At 34.7% G+C, this 15,802-nt stretch overlaps 1 protein-coding gene across 17 annotated transcripts in view; it reads right to left on the bottom strand.

The window, feature by feature from the left end:
• Window positions 1-15,802, bottom strand: part of PARD3 (par-3 family cell polarity regulator) — a 645,516-nt gene that overhangs the window by 248,086 nt on the left and 381,628 nt on the right. For 10 of the 17 annotated variants that reach the window (XM_032350010.1, XM_032350021.1, XM_032350015.1 and 7 more), the window contains 3 exons: window positions 12,456-12,595; window positions 9,955-10,083; window positions 7,610-7,648 (listed from right to left, as the gene is read on the bottom strand). In XM_032350010.1, coding sequence (XP_032205901.1) covers window positions 7,610-7,648; window positions 9,955-10,083; window positions 12,456-12,595 — 308 coding nt within the window. The remainder of the gene's footprint in view (window positions 1-7,609; window positions 7,649-9,954; window positions 10,084-12,455; window positions 12,596-15,802) is intronic. The other 7 variants (XM_032350013.1, XM_032350014.1, XM_032350016.1 and 4 more) reach the window with 1 other exon arrangement.

Here is a 15,802-nt window from a genome sequence, read left to right as displayed (position 1 = left end):
AACAAACAAACACACTTTAAAAAATGAAAATAAGTTTGAATCATCTGAATTTAAACTTAATTAAATTAACTTAAACTTAGAAATAGCTTAAAATAAGTTCGAGCATTTAAGCACTAAAAATAGCTCAAGATTTTATAAAATGTTTTATTACAATGGCAAGATTTGCTACTCAAAATCAAACTACTAAAGCCAACATATGATTATTGTCTCATAGTAAAATTCTTCATCAAAAACTCAAAAAAACACTTTAAAAGTGTGTTCTCTACAGTATCAACATTAATTTACATTAAAGGGGCTATAGAAGTGTTTCATTACGAATTTAACCCAAAGAATTTGTACAAAGACATTGCTAAAAATGTAATGACTCAAAATTCCCTCCCTCATTAAGCTCTCTATTTCCTTTGTCTGTTTTTATCCAGTTTTTTTTGAGATATAATTACTACAAAGCATTGTATAAGTCTAAGATGTGCAATGGGTTGACTTGATATACTGACAGATTGAAAAATGATTACCACCACAGTAATACCTCCATCACATCCCGTAATTATATATTCTTTCCGTAAGAACAGTTAAGGTCTACTCTCTTAGCAACTTTCAAGTATATACTATTGTATTATTAATTATAATCACTATTCTATACCCTAGATCCCCAGACCTTATTAATCTTATAAATGGAAGCTTATCCTCTTTAACCAACATCTTCTCTTTCCTCCCATCCCCCATCCCCTGGTAAACACCATTCTAGTCTGTTTCTACGAGTTTGGCTTTTTTAGATTCCACATGTAAGGGATACCAGACAGTATCTGTCTGGAGCAGAATGCCCTCAAGTTTCACCCATTTTGTTGCAAATGGCAGGATGTTCTTCCCTCTTGTGACTGAATAACATTCCACTGTATATAGACATCATATCTTCTTTATCTATTAATCTACTGATGAACATTTAGGTTACTTGCTATGCTGCAATGAATAGGAGAGTACAGATTATCTCTTTGAGATTCTGATTTCAATTCTTTGGATACATATACTCAAAAGTGGGATTGCTAGATCACACGGTAGCTCTATTTTTATGAGGAACCTTCGTACTATCATCTCTTATGGCTGCACCAATTTACATCCCCACCAACAATGTACAAGGGTTCCCTTTCCCACTTTGTCCCAACACTTGTTATCTCTTGCCATCTTGAGGGTAGTCACTCTAACAGTTGTGAGGTGACTTATGGTTTTGATTCGCATTTCCCTGATGATTAACTGACATTTAGCACTTTTTCATGTTATCTCCTGGCAATTTGTAAGTCTTCTCTGGAAAAACTTCTGTTCAGCTCCTCTGCCTATTTTCTAATCAGATTGTTGATTTTTTAGCTATTGAGTTGTATGAATTCTTCATGTACTCTGGATATTGACCCCTTATGAGATGTAATGATTTGCCAACATGTTCTCCCATTCTCTAGGTTGTCTTTTCATTTTATGGATTTCCTTTGCTGTGCAGAAGTTTTTTAATTTGATGTAGTTGCTATTGTTTATTTTTGCTTTTGTTACCTTTGCTTTTGGTGTCAAATACAGAAAATCACCAGCAAGTCCAACGTCAAGGAGCATGTTTTCTCCTTGGAGTTTTTTATAGTTTCTAAATCCATTTAAATCCTTTATCCATTTTATGTTGATTTGTGTGTATCGTGTAAAACACGAGTTTAGTTTCATTCTTTTGCATGTGTCTATCAAGTTTTCTCAACAAGACTATCCTTTCCCCATTGCAGAGTCTGGGTTCTTTGTCACAAATTAATTGACCATATGTAGATGGGTTCATTTCTGGTCTCTTTATGCTGTTCCATTGACCTATGTGTCTGTTTTTATCACCAGTTCCATACTGTTTTGATAACTGTAGCTTTGTAATATAGCTTGAAATCAGGAAGTGTGATGCCTCCAGCTCAGTTGTTGCTTCTTAGTATGGCTTCAGCTGCCAGGGTCTTTGGTAGTTCACTGTGAATTTTAGTCTTACTTTTCCATGTCTGTGAAAAAATGTCACTGGAATTTTGATAGGAATTGCATTAAAATCTGTAGATGACTTTGGGCAGTATGGACATTTTAACAATATTAATTCTTTAAACCCATGAGTATTTTTCCATTTATTTGCATCACCTTCAACTTCTTTCACCAACGCCTTACGGTATTCCATGTTCAAATCTTCACCTTCCTCGTTAAATTTATTCCTAGGTATTTTATTCTTTTTGATGCTACTGCAAATAGAATTGCGCTCTTAATTTCTTCAATGGTTTTCTCATTTTACCATGGGGTCATTATGGTAGCATTTACTTTATCTCCTATAACCATTAGTTAAATGAACCTCTTAATGACAATGCTTATTACCTAGCTCATTAAATCTCTAAATCAAGACTAAGTCCACTGAAGTTACCCTATCAAGATACCTCCTGATCTTCCAGGAGGTTCTCAAAGACTCCCCAGTGTATCCCTCTATTTCCCATAGGGAGAATCCACTAACTCTTTTGGGAATGCATTTGAATTCATGACATTTAAGCTTATCTTATCTCTGTGCTCTCCTATCAACTCTAAACCATATTATTTTCCAAAGGCCTACTTTCATGTCATGACCCCGAAAAACATTTAACATCAAATTGTATTTTGACATGGATCCTACTCAAGTGTTCTTTTGGGGACTTCCTAAGCAGGTTTGCATTAGGCCTATTTGAAGCCAAGGAAGAAAATGGCACTTTGGTAAGTCAAGGCCTTATAGCCAGCAGGTAAATTCACTACACCTCACTGTGATGCTAATTTGATATGTCAACTCACAGGATGTTTTTGAATGAGATTCATATTTAAACTGATGAACTCTGAATAAACAGATTGCCCTCAACAACGTGGGCAGGCCTCATTCAATCAGTTACAGGCCAAATAAAAGAGAAAGACAACCTCCCTGAGGAAGAGGAGACTCTCCAGCTAACCGACTTCAGACTTTATCTGCTACACTGGCTCTCTGGAGTCTGCAGCCTGCTGACCCACACCGCAGATGGGGACTCGGTGACCTCAACAATCACGCGATCCCAACTATTGTACTAAATCTCTTCTTGTATATGCACATATCCTTTTAGTTCTGTTTTTCTGGGCACCACTGACTAGTAACCCATGTATTGTCTTGTCCTATCAGGACACCCATGCAAGATGCTTTATATTAAGGGAATAAACTTCTCAAAGGCAAAGGATCTTGTTCAGGACATGGAGCAAGTGATGGTGAGCCTGTGCTAAATAATTTGGATATCTGTCCAATTTTGAATCGGTAATTTGAAACCAGAATCTCTAATCTTGAAAGAGGACTTCAACTATTTCCATTTTGACCTCAATCTGTATTTTCTAATGGATTAAGTTCTTCTTTTCAGTTTACTTCTTAACTCAGGCAAAGACCCTGCCAGCAAAGCACACCCTGATGGGAGCTAAAACTACCACCTCAGGCAATAAGGACTCCCCTGTGACACCCAAGAGTCCAACACAATGATCAACCTGACATTCATAGCCCGCCTGTATGTGCTAGAGGCGGTCAGTTAGGTTCTAACAGGAAGCCCCGAGGCCAGACAAAAGAAAGTCATGACCAGCTATTGAGAAAGTCAGAGGCATTTCCTGGCAACACTCCAGAACAGAATCACAAGAACCTAGGTCAAACTAGACAGGCCCAAGATGGCTGACAAAGTAGGCTGGAAACCCCTGCCCAAATAAGGAAGAAAAGGCTCAAAACCAGCTTCCAAGAAATCCATACCCAAGTAGTGAATATTCCATAACTGTCAATAAAGGACCCTACCCTTAGGGTCATGAGCTCACTCACTGGCCTTCTCACATCTGTAGAGTGTACTCTCACTTGAACGAACATTCCAGCTTCTGTCTCTGGCCTGCTGTGTTGTGTCTGTCCTGTAATTCTTTCTCATCACGAGACTTAAAGATTTGGGTGATCTTTGGAACAGACTAGGTTGAAGACTCAGGGCCCAAGTATCCCCAGCTCACGTGGCAGTTATGTGTGCGTACCAACCTTTGCTCCACATTCTCTTTCTATAAACCTGGAAGTATTTTCAGCACTTTGAAGACAGTCTTTGAGATATTATTAGTCCACTGTCTTTCCAGTGTTGGCCTCACTGAAATAAATTCTTTTCTTGTTTACCTACCACTCGTTTCTCTGCCTCTGGATCCTGTCAGCAGCAGGTAGCTGAAACTGGTCTGTTTGGACCCCAAGAGCTAGGTGCTCTGGCACCCTTTTGGCCCAGCTACAATCTCCTGCTCTTATTAATTAAGATAATATTTAGAAGATGTACAGGAAGCTTCCATCTAATATATTCAAGAGGTCTACTAGTCATTGAACTTATTCGTGTATCTTAATGATGTGTTTTCAATTTCTCAGACTAAATCAGTTATGGGTCATTGTAATAATCAACCAAATAAACAAATTAATTGACTTTTATGACATATCTATTCTCAAGGTGCTTACAATTACCTAAAAGTTTAAATAATATCAGAGAATTTCAAGACGTGAATAAATTTAATGACTTGACCTCAAAAGGTACAATGAGAGGCAGAGACCCAGGAAGTCATTTTTTTTAAATTATAAATGTAACATGAAGCCTTTATATTTTTTTTAAGATTTTATTTATTTAAAAAAAAAAGATTTTATTTATTTGACAGAGAGACAGCAAGAGAGGGAACACAAGCAGGGAGAGTGGGAAAGGGAAAAGCAGTCTTCCCGCCCAGCAGGGAGCCTGACAAGGGCTCTATCCCAGCACCCTGGGATCATGACCTGAACGGAAGATGCTTAAGGACTGAGACACCCAGGTGCCCAACATGAAGCCTTTAACAACCCAAACGGTATTCTATTATATACAGAGGAAGAGCAGAAACAGAGGCAGATGTGAGAGGACATATTAAAAACAGTTAAACAAAAACAACAACAAAAAAGAAAACATTTAGGGAAAAACCAAACTGATTTCTGACTGAGCTTGGAAAAACTCTCATCAGAAAAAATTTCCATTTGTAATCAGAAATCAGACGCACATACATATGTATATTTCTTCTTTTGTTAAGATGACTGAATTGTCATTTGCTGAACAAACTTTCTCATGAACACAGGAGGCTACTGGGTATAGGTAGTGGGCTGAAATGGACCTTGGAATTCTCAGTGGAATATGACATTTAAAGCCAATGCCACTTCTTACCCTCAGTGATTGAAAAGGTCAGGGCTAATCATCAATTTCCTCACTAGGACAGCCTAAATGTTTTGAAAGAACATGCCTATCTTTAGAGCTTATAGCATGATTTTCTAGCTCACGTTGTCCTGACTTCAACAGGTGCTAATTATGGGCACTGACCCCTCACATAGTAGAAAATCCTCATATAAAATTGACTCCCCATAAACTGTACTAACAGCCTTACTGATAACATAAATAGTTGATTAACACATATTTTCTATGTTAAATATATTATTTGTTGTATTCTTACATTAAAATAAGTTAAAGAAAAGAAAACGTTATAAGGAAAGTCAAAGAGAAAACTACATTTACAATAAGGTACTGTTTCTATCCTAACTAACTAACTAAATAAATAAATAAAAATCCACATGTAAGTGGGCCCACACAGTTCAAACCCTTATTCAGGGTCAACTGTACTTTATGTGGGAAATCATTCTGTTTTCCTAAAAGCTATAGAATGAGATCCCAACAATAAAGGGGTAGTTATTCACCAAGGGTCGCAGTGCAGAATACTTCCCCCATTTAGCATTTATCTTTTCACTATATCATAGTAAGGTTATTGCTATACAAAAACTTTCTATAGACAAATCTAAATCTATTTATCTAATGAACATCTTGGTTTTGCCATGCTTGGCCAGGCATTCACTATCCAAAGTTAACAGAGATTTTTCACATTAAAAAAAATTTATTTATTTATCTGTTTATCTATTTATTTATTTATTTTTGTTTATTTCTTGCATGCTTTTTTCTTAATATGTTTTCATAATTTTTAAGGTTTAATTCCAGAACCAACTGGGATTTATTTTGGTGTATGGTGAGAAAAAGAAATCTAACTTTTTAAACTGAATGGCTAATTATTTTAAACATGAAATAAACCATGCTTTACAACTATTTGGAAATGCCGCCTTTAACATGCATGCATATATATACATCAGGTCTATCACTGTTAATGTGTTCAAGTGTTCTCTTCATCTATCCCAAAAAAATATGCTACCTTAAGTGTTTTGACTTTACAGTATATTTTGCTATCATTATGACCTAGAAAATACTATGAATCACACTTGTGCCCAGTTTAAATTCTCTAAAAATCGATCTAATTTCCCCTTTGCTTCCAACCTATCCACCATACACATATGCAAATACCATTTTGACTTTGATTAGTTATCATTGCCCAACTTTTTTAATGAACAAAAACTAAGACCATAAATTTTCTACAACACATACTTATGAATGTACAATAATATTCTCAAGACTGTTTACCCGATTTTCCTGAGGTCTGATTTGTCACCCATGTTTATAATTATGGAATATTTTAAAATAACATTTTATTTATTAGGTTCAAAGCTGTCCATAAATGTGGAAAGAGAAACCAAACCTATTAAGTATGTTATTCAAATTCTTCATATTCTAATATTTTGTCCACTTAATATGACAATTTTTAGAAAAATACATACTAGCATCACCCACTGTAGATATGGTTGTTAAATTTTCCCACTACTTATAAGAGTCTGGGATATATTTTTATGCCTTGTTGTTTGATATATAAAGGATTGAAACTATTAGAATTTCTACTGGATATAATATGTCAATATAAAACACCCTCTCTTTTCACCCCATGCTGAGCCTCCACACTAAAACCGTATTTTTCAGAGACTGATACACTAACATGGCAATTCTTATTTTTATTACATTAACACTGCCTGTTAGAACTCAACTTACTCCTTTATTTCTAGTCTGTATTAGAATTTGTCTCTTTAACAGGACACAACTAGGTTTGCATTTTAATTGAAGCTGTGAGCAGTTACTTTTATTAAGAGAAATTACTCCATTAGAATGTGCTATAATAACTCATAATAAAATACTTATAATAACTGTAAGTTATTATGACAACTAATATGTTGTGCCTAATTACTGACATATCACTTTGTTTTTCCTGCATATGATACACTGTTACTATGCTTTCAGGCCTCCCTATTTTCCTGTGCCTGAATCAAGTTTTCTTTTTTACTTTTTTTTTCCTCTGTAGCCACTTAAAATATAACATTTCACAACTCATAAAGCCTTTTATATTTATGTCAAACTACTACACTTACCAACTTTCGGTCCCTCTTACTGTGAAGGTGACAGGAAACTACTCTAATATCTCCCTCTCTTCCATCCCTGTCTATCCAAAAGTAATCACGAAACATTCTCCATCTGTGGTAATAGCAATAAGTCAGCTTAAGATGAGACCACTTTGAAATTTAATGAACCTACGTAGTATCTATTATGAGCCAGGAAAAGGGAGGACAAGTAACTTCATTTTTAATTAGTCAGAAGTTAGTTCCATTTATCTTTCCAACATCTCTGCACCCTGCAAAAGACAAAGCTCTTACCGTTTCTTTTGGAATCTGCATCTGGCTTGGCTCTGCATTCTAGAAGAATTGAAGAAAAATATAAATACAGACTGACCAAAGCCATCTTCAACACACAGGGACACAAAGCTTGACTTTAAAGGAAACTTTGTTGGTTCTTAAAACCCACGAAATATATAGAGGGTGATTATATTATGGATGATGTACGACTCTGTCTTCCAAACTTTCACTGATGTGGTTGTATTATCTTCTATGTGTGTCGGTGTGTGTTTTAAGAGAAGTTTCTGATGTAAATTTTTACTTGCTCACTCACACTATATCATGACTTTATTATTTGGAGGAAAACAAATGTCACCAGACTAGGCTCTCTATTCATGGCACTGTTTCTAATTTTGTTTTTTTTTTTTAATTCCCCAACTACATCTAAGTTATAAGGTATATTATAATTTGATAACTACACTAGATAGTAAGTCTGAACCACAGTCTGAACCACAAGCATTATACTTTAAAATATTACACAGAAATGTGAATTTTTATCACATATTATAGAGTTGCTTTAATTACATAGATATTTAAAAGGCTGATTTATAAAAGAGGCATGTACTGGTAACAGTATTTTGTTTTAGACAGAGAATTTAAACACAGAGACCCCAAACAGAGGAAAGGAGTTTTGTTAATTGGATTCAAAGATCATTTTAAATGCACCCCCTCCCCTTTAAGTTTTCAGAATTTTAGTCTTTGAAATCTTAAAAAGCAGCTGCAACATGAATAATAGACTGACGGGCTACTGGCTCACTCCTTAATGAAAAGCTCACAAGCAATAAATTAAATAACCAAGGGAAAAAAAACTAGGCAGCAGAAGGGGAAAACAGAAGCCTGGAAGATCAAAATTGGACAAGAAGAACCTGAATAACCTTAAGCTGGCTAGATGCTGGCACGGAGTCTGGGAAGGGCTGCTGACGAGCAGTGTCGAAGCTCTGGCAATCTGATGATGCTAACTATTACCCAGGCTAAGATATACTGAGAAAGAATTAAAGCTTCATCAAATCACATCTAAAGCTTAGTATTTTTTTTTAAGGGCTCATTTACAATTTAATAGAGACATCTCCAGATTTAGGATCAGGTGGCATTTGAAGCACGAAATTGGATAACAGTGGGGGGAAAAGGGAAAACCGAATTTAAATTGGGAAATAATGCATTCAACGTTTTAAAATAGAAATAAAGACGTTTTTATAATTTTCAAAATCTACTTAAAACACAAGCATTCGGCAATGCTTCCCTACCACAATTGGGAATTCCATGAAATGAGAGTAAATTTGTGCAACCAGGGGATAGAGTATTCCTACACTGAAACATATCTGGCTCACAACAAAAGGAAAATTTTATTAACCACAAGACATCCACCTTGAAATATTAGCAAGAGATTTAGGGCACTAGGATAAGTCTGGGAACTGGGCCCCTAAAACCTTGCCACTCCAGTATATACGAATTAATTGTTGCTTAAAGCTAAAAAGCGGACTGAAAGAGATGTCAAACGCTCTAAAATGGCCCAACTAAAATCTGTTTTGAAATATTTAAAATACCACTTGTACTGGAAATAAAACAATTTTCTTACCACATCAAAAGATAAAAGCGATTCCTCCAATTATGTTGTTTTTACATAATAAATGAAACCTGGCACTTCTTGCAGAAAAACATTCAAACTATGTCAACTTAGTATACATATTTCATTCACACCAATACTATGTAAATACCTCTTATATTTAGACATATTGATGCACATTTAAAAAATAAAATGAACTGCAAACAAATGCCTTTTAATTTCATCTTTGTCATTTCAAATAATGTCAATATTAGTAATTAACGGCCATGGGGCTTATTACCACTCAGGTCTCCTTACTTTCAATCGTAATACTCTAATTAAGGTATTCCTTTTCATACAACAGTAAGCAAGAAGCTTTACTTGGCTTAGCTAGATTACTATGAAAATCTGAAATATGAACATTTGTCGTATGTAGTGGAGAAGATGGCAAGTTTTCAACAACAGCCTTTGAAGTGACAGTTATGAAATAATCAACGTCTCTGTATTCAATCAGTCCATCTGAAAGCGTTCACTAATAAACATTTGCTGTCCTAGAAAATATCCTTGCAATTTGATTTCTATAATCAAATTGGATTATGGATATCTATCTTCAAAACTGAGCGAATGTAAGAAAAGAATGCTTATGCTAAGTTAAGGCTGAAAAAAATATAAAATATAGAAACTATTTCGAAAATGTATTGATAAACATTGGCCATCAGGTGGCTAGCCCAGATCCCTGGCTTGTGTGCATCAGAAATCTTTCATCTGCTGTAAATTTACACACCAGTTCCCTTGGGTGGAAGGCATCTTCTTGGCGAAAGACCAGGAGGCTCACAGTCCCTTCCATCTTGGTGCTTCGCAACAGGGAAACGACTTCCTCTTGGGATTTGCCTGCTATATCTACTCCATTTACCTGAAAACAAATAAAAAGTTTTCAGCTGCAATGCTGTGCAAACATATGACAGAAGAAAAGACACACATCCTAGAATGTACCATGTCTCCTACAGAGCACAGCACATTTCATGGGAAATTCTGCCATTATCTGGCAACCATCAGGCTGTTGTAGCTAATAAGGAAACATAGCCTAGGTATCTAGAAATGAGACAGGAAGTGGGAAATCTTTTAGCGCTTATTAGTAAGCCAAAAGCCACAGCCACCAGAGTATTAACAAATAACCAGTAATAAACAAATATATCTAAATTATTATGCTAACACAAAACTTAATGGCTTTGGACTGAGATATCTTGATGGCCTTATGTATCATAGATGATCTTATACCCAAACCAAAAGGTGTTGCTGTTAGAGAAGAAACACACTAAAAGTATTTTGGTAAAACTTTGAATGAAATTTTACTGAAACTTATAAAGACAATTTTTATCCCTAAAGACACACATTAAAGAAGAGTGCAAAGTAATAATATTTGTGGAGGAGTAGCAGTATTTTGAGGTAGTAATACCTCAATATTCTTCAATATTTTTAAGAGAATCCTACAAAAGATAGAGAGAGAGAGAGAGAGAGAGAGATATTTGAAATAACCAAATTCTGGGGAATCTCCTTATTTTTACCTTTAGGAAGAACAATAACATTATCTGAAAGCACTATATATTTTTAAAAAATAAGAGTGCAAATTTCTTTTAAAACCTATTTGGTAGTATTCATTTTAGAGAAAAATAACATTTTGTCCATGGCAATAAAGTATATTATTTAAATTGTGATATCAAAATTACCCTTAGTTAAAATACGTTTTGGGACCTTTCCCTCTCCACTAAAAACCATCTTCTACTGCTCAGTGTACTACTATTTAAGTGATTGCACAAAACTGATAAGTAGTAACAGTTCAAAGAAAGGAAAAATTTCTAGGTTTAAAAAAAAGAGTGACTTGATACTTTAAGTATGCTTCCAAATATATAGATGCTCAGAAAAACTGCCCATAAAACTGTTGACGTGTCGATGCAACTACAGATACTAGAAAGTTAGGTTTAAAAGATGTGTGAAAATGTAGTTTCAAATAAAGAAGATAGCTACAGAAAACAGAGCCTAACTCTGAAGAAACAGAGGTTTTAGGCTCTTCCCACTGCTCAAAAAGAAAAACAAAAGCCTTTGTAATGTGTTGAAAGTAAAGCAATTATGGGAGGAAAGAGGAAGTGGGGCTGGTGCCAGAAAGAGGACGACAGACATGTTTTGGACTCAGAGGCAAAGACGACGACATTCAAGTCCCAGCTGAGCCTCCTACTACATAAAACAAGCTATAACGGCAAACTTGGCCCAATACTGCTCAATTTATGCCCCAAGGACAAGTGGCCCTTTCTGGAAACACTCTAAACATAATTTATACCGAATCTTTCCTTCTAGTTAGCCTCTACCAGTGCCCCTTTAAAAAATGGTATCACAAGAACAAGACACAAAGGAAAAGAGCAAGATTTAAGAAATCTAGGCCCAATACGTAGCCACCGAAAAATCTGGAAGGCAATCCCCTTCTCCATTACTTCTCAAGAAATCTTTAGGAGAGCTCGATCTAGGGAACGCAAAACCACATATGAAGCTACGAGTAAAGAAGAAAGGGTAATGCCACAAAAATGTAGTTTAACATCAGTGTTTGAATACCAGTTAATAATTAGGAAAGGTGGTATCTGCTGCTAAAAATACAGACACTTTTTTTCCGAAGAAAACACTAAGAAAAGCAACTAATCTATTTTTCTCAATCTTTCTTCCTTTTACTTCTACATACATAAGCAATCACACACACAGAAATGTCTAGGTATGTTTATGTATGTCTGAGATGGCCTCAAAGACCAATGAACCGAAACTCATGAGGTACAGAAAGGAAATTTTTTTTTCTGACATCTGATTTTTATGTCTCAATTCATTCTCCATGCTGCCATTTCAAGATTTCCTCTCATCAAGACACACTGTTTTCATTTACTTCGTTTGTCTCTGTTCTGATTACAAAGTAGATATCATTTCTATATTGCCAGACATAAATTTGAAGCCATCTAGAAACAGAACCTAACAGACACTGTACTTACATAATGACAAATGTTATGTTATCTCATAAACCGAATGTCTGAGTAACTAAAAATTTATGAGTACACTCAATGAAAAGATATTTCTCATCAAATAACATGGAAACAAGTCGAAGTAAAGCAGAAATACACTGCTTTATGATGCACACTTCTAACATATATAATTTAACTTCATATTTATGAAGAGGTGAAAAAAGAACTGGCCCCTAAAAATGAAAGTTCTTAAGAATTATGGAACTTTCAACTTAGAGAAGGCACTCACCTCTATAAGTCTATCTCCTGCCTTGAGTCGGCCATCCTGGATGGCAGCCCCTCTTGGGAGGATGTTTTTCACATAAATTGGAGCTGAGCCACCTATTGTTACATCTCGGGAAGTGATGCTGAATCCCAAGCCTTCTGTACCTACACAGAGAACGACAACAGAAAACGTAAATAAAATGAGATATCATGAATTTCACGTGTATGGTACAGAAAGGTTTTGTTATTCTCTTCCTCGGCTTGACATTTTGTAATTTTCACAATGGCCTACACTGCTTTCAATACTTCCGAAGTCTGAATAGCTCTCCCAAGACAGACTAAATCAGGGAAGGTTTAAACGGCTATATACCAAAATTCTTTAAGAAGAAATGGGAATCTAGTCCAAGACAGATGAAAGGTAGTATACCAATACGACTGCCAAAAGTTTTTAGATTGGTCAAAATGTTTGATGTGAAATAAACTTAATATCTCCATGTGGAAAAAAATTCTGTTAAAACCCATAGTACCTCAAATATCAATTAATATTGTGTAATCATGGTATCCAGATTTAAAGAGTAGGAAAAGGAGCAAGGAAAGAGAAAATGTCAGGAAGACAGAAAAAAATAGCAAAAAAAGAGATTTTTCTAGATAACAGAACCTCCCAATACTATAATTAGAACAATTTACTTAGTATATGTGCTGCCGAAGCGAGCACTAGAACAATTTACTTAAAGGATGAACCATATTATATTTGCCTAGTTCTCTTCTATTTACCTTAATCTTAACATGTATATTTCTCAACCAATAAATCAATTGTAAAAATAAAAAATAAATAAATAATTAAAAAACAAAGGCAAATTACCCAGGGAAGACACCACCTCATATCATAGCTACCAAGTGTAAGGACCATGATATTATGTTTAAAGATACTAAAATCAATAAGGCATTTACAGATCACTGTGCTGGTCTGCATAATTTCAATTTTAGGTTCTTCAGCAGCTTTCTTGACAGGCACTCATAAGTGCGATGCAGTATAGAAAACAGTTACATGTTATTAGAACTGACACACAACAAGCCAAAATGAGCCAAGAAAAAAATGTCAAGACTATAACAAATTTCTAATGAATCACAGCATTTTTATAACACTTCTAATAATGATTAATTTCTACCAGAGCTTTTTAAAAAATTACTCTTTAGGATCTTAGGTTCCATTTCAGTCAAAATGACAGTAGGAAATACTTGTTCATGTGGGAAGAACAGAGGGTTACATAAAGGTGAAAAATCTATGAAAGGATACATTAATTTGATACAGCACTCAGTATAAAACTAGAAGCAAGAGTATAAATCTGTAAGCAAATAAATATGGGCAAGTAACTGAATGAAAATTTGGGTTAAAGAAGAAGTATAAAGTTGATATACCTGTAGCAAAACCTACCGTATATATTCTCAAGTTCAAAAAAACATTCATTTACTTTGAGTCTGAAATCAGTTTAATATGCCTAGACTGTTAATTTCTTGAGTCTTCTGTGCTGAAGACTTGAATGGCATCTTGTCTATATGAAATTTTCCTAATTATTCTGCTGGGAGTTTTCCATATGTCTCTGTGCTTTCATGAAACTCTAATGACTTGCAATAACATTTATTAAGAAAGAATTCTAAATTATTCTCCTTTTGCAATACTAATTTTTATGAACTACAAAGACTGATTGTTATATGAACCTCAATACTATTAAAATATCAGCAATAACCCCTAAATCTGTAAGCTAAAAGTTCAGGCAATGACCTTTAAAAGAAAGATAAATAGATATCAATTTTCATTTAGCAAAGCCAACAAAACATTTTGCACTGACTGAAACAGATTACTGACCTTCTCTTCTGACTTTATTAAAAAGCTAATTTCTACAAAAGAGCAGGGTATCTGAGAATGGAAAATGGCAATAAATATTAAGAAATCATAATTATGAAAGCAAGTACATAAGGGCTATTCTATTTTGTCATGTTTCCTAAATTAGGCTTTCTAAACTATGCCTAAGAATCATTATCATGAAGTCTTCTCCATTTAGCACATAGAACTGCTATCAGTTTATGAAAGAACTGTCATTCAAAGCATGTCAGCTCACTCTGAACTTTGCTTAAAGTTCAACATGGACACACCCTATGTTCTTCATGTACTTCATTAAAAATGTTACATGTAACAACTGTAACTAGTAAAAATCTTATGTTAGCTACAATGAAAGCTGGTTCAATTCTCATACAATCATTATTATTAAAATAACTGTCTTCAGTACTAATCAAAGAGAATCAGCATTCTTCACTCTTATGTATCATAAACTTGTTTTTCATATAAAGTATTTGTAAGTATTGACAGAATGTACGGTTGGTTTCTACCTTTCGTCACACATTCTCAAAGTAAATTAAAATCAAGATAGAGCTATGAGGATACTCAAAAGTCAGTAAAAATGTTTAATAGAAAACCAGTTTCCACTTTTCTGATCTTGATGACTGAGCACAGTCTTTCCCAATTAGCTATGTCAGTGTAACCTATCTTTTAAAAGGCTACTAAAATAAACTAATTTCTGCATTTAAAAGAATTCCTCTCTTAATGGCAAGTCAAATTTCACTTCATTTAAAAGTTCATACTGTATCCTAAGTTGTTAAAATAGAATTGTGTAAAAAACTGTAATTAACTAAATAAATATGCCTGTTAGTGTAAAAGGGCAAAGATATTTATGAACTAATATCTTTATGACAATGGCCAAGTAAAATATTTTTCCTCCATTGAGAGATCCCAAGCAGAATTTTATTTTTTCATACAATTCCATTTGTGGTTCTTACTGTGTTTTTGCTTAAAAACAAGGGCCTGTCATTTGATTAGGGAAAGAAGATAGGATCTGATACTTACCTCATTTAGGAATTAACAAAGCTAAAAGGGGTTTATGCTGACATAACTCTGCATTTGTAAGAGGTTTCAAAAATGGAGTAAAGCTGTCAATTCCTGATCATGTCAACCAAGTATTTGGAGCTTAAAAGTCAGTAACCAGAAATAAGGAGTTTGTGGTTCATGTAAAGTTCAATGAAAGAATATGATTAGAAAGGAAATAGGAATCTCAGAGTTTACAACCTTGTAAACCCTACTCCAAATGGAAAGAACGGTCTAAATGTCAGGATATGGAAAATGTTCTCGTAACAATCTGCTGCCAACGCCATGCGACTTGAGGAAATCACTCAACCTCTCTTGGATGCATTTTCACCTAACTGTAGGAGTTGGCTGAGCTCATAAAAAGAGAAATATTCTTTATGACACCATTTTGAAAGAGACGATTTTAAAATACGTATCAGAATCCCAGCTAAAATGGATGATTAACAGCAAAA

This window comes from Mustela erminea, chromosome 6, assembly GCF_009829155.1.
Source record: "Mustela erminea isolate mMusErm1 chromosome 6, mMusErm1.Pri, whole genome shotgun sequence".
NCBI lineage: Eukaryota > Metazoa > Chordata > Mammalia > Carnivora > Mustelidae > Mustela > Mustela erminea.
The sequence above is the reverse complement of the archived record's forward strand: the minus strand, read 5'-3'. Positions and strand labels throughout refer to the sequence as shown.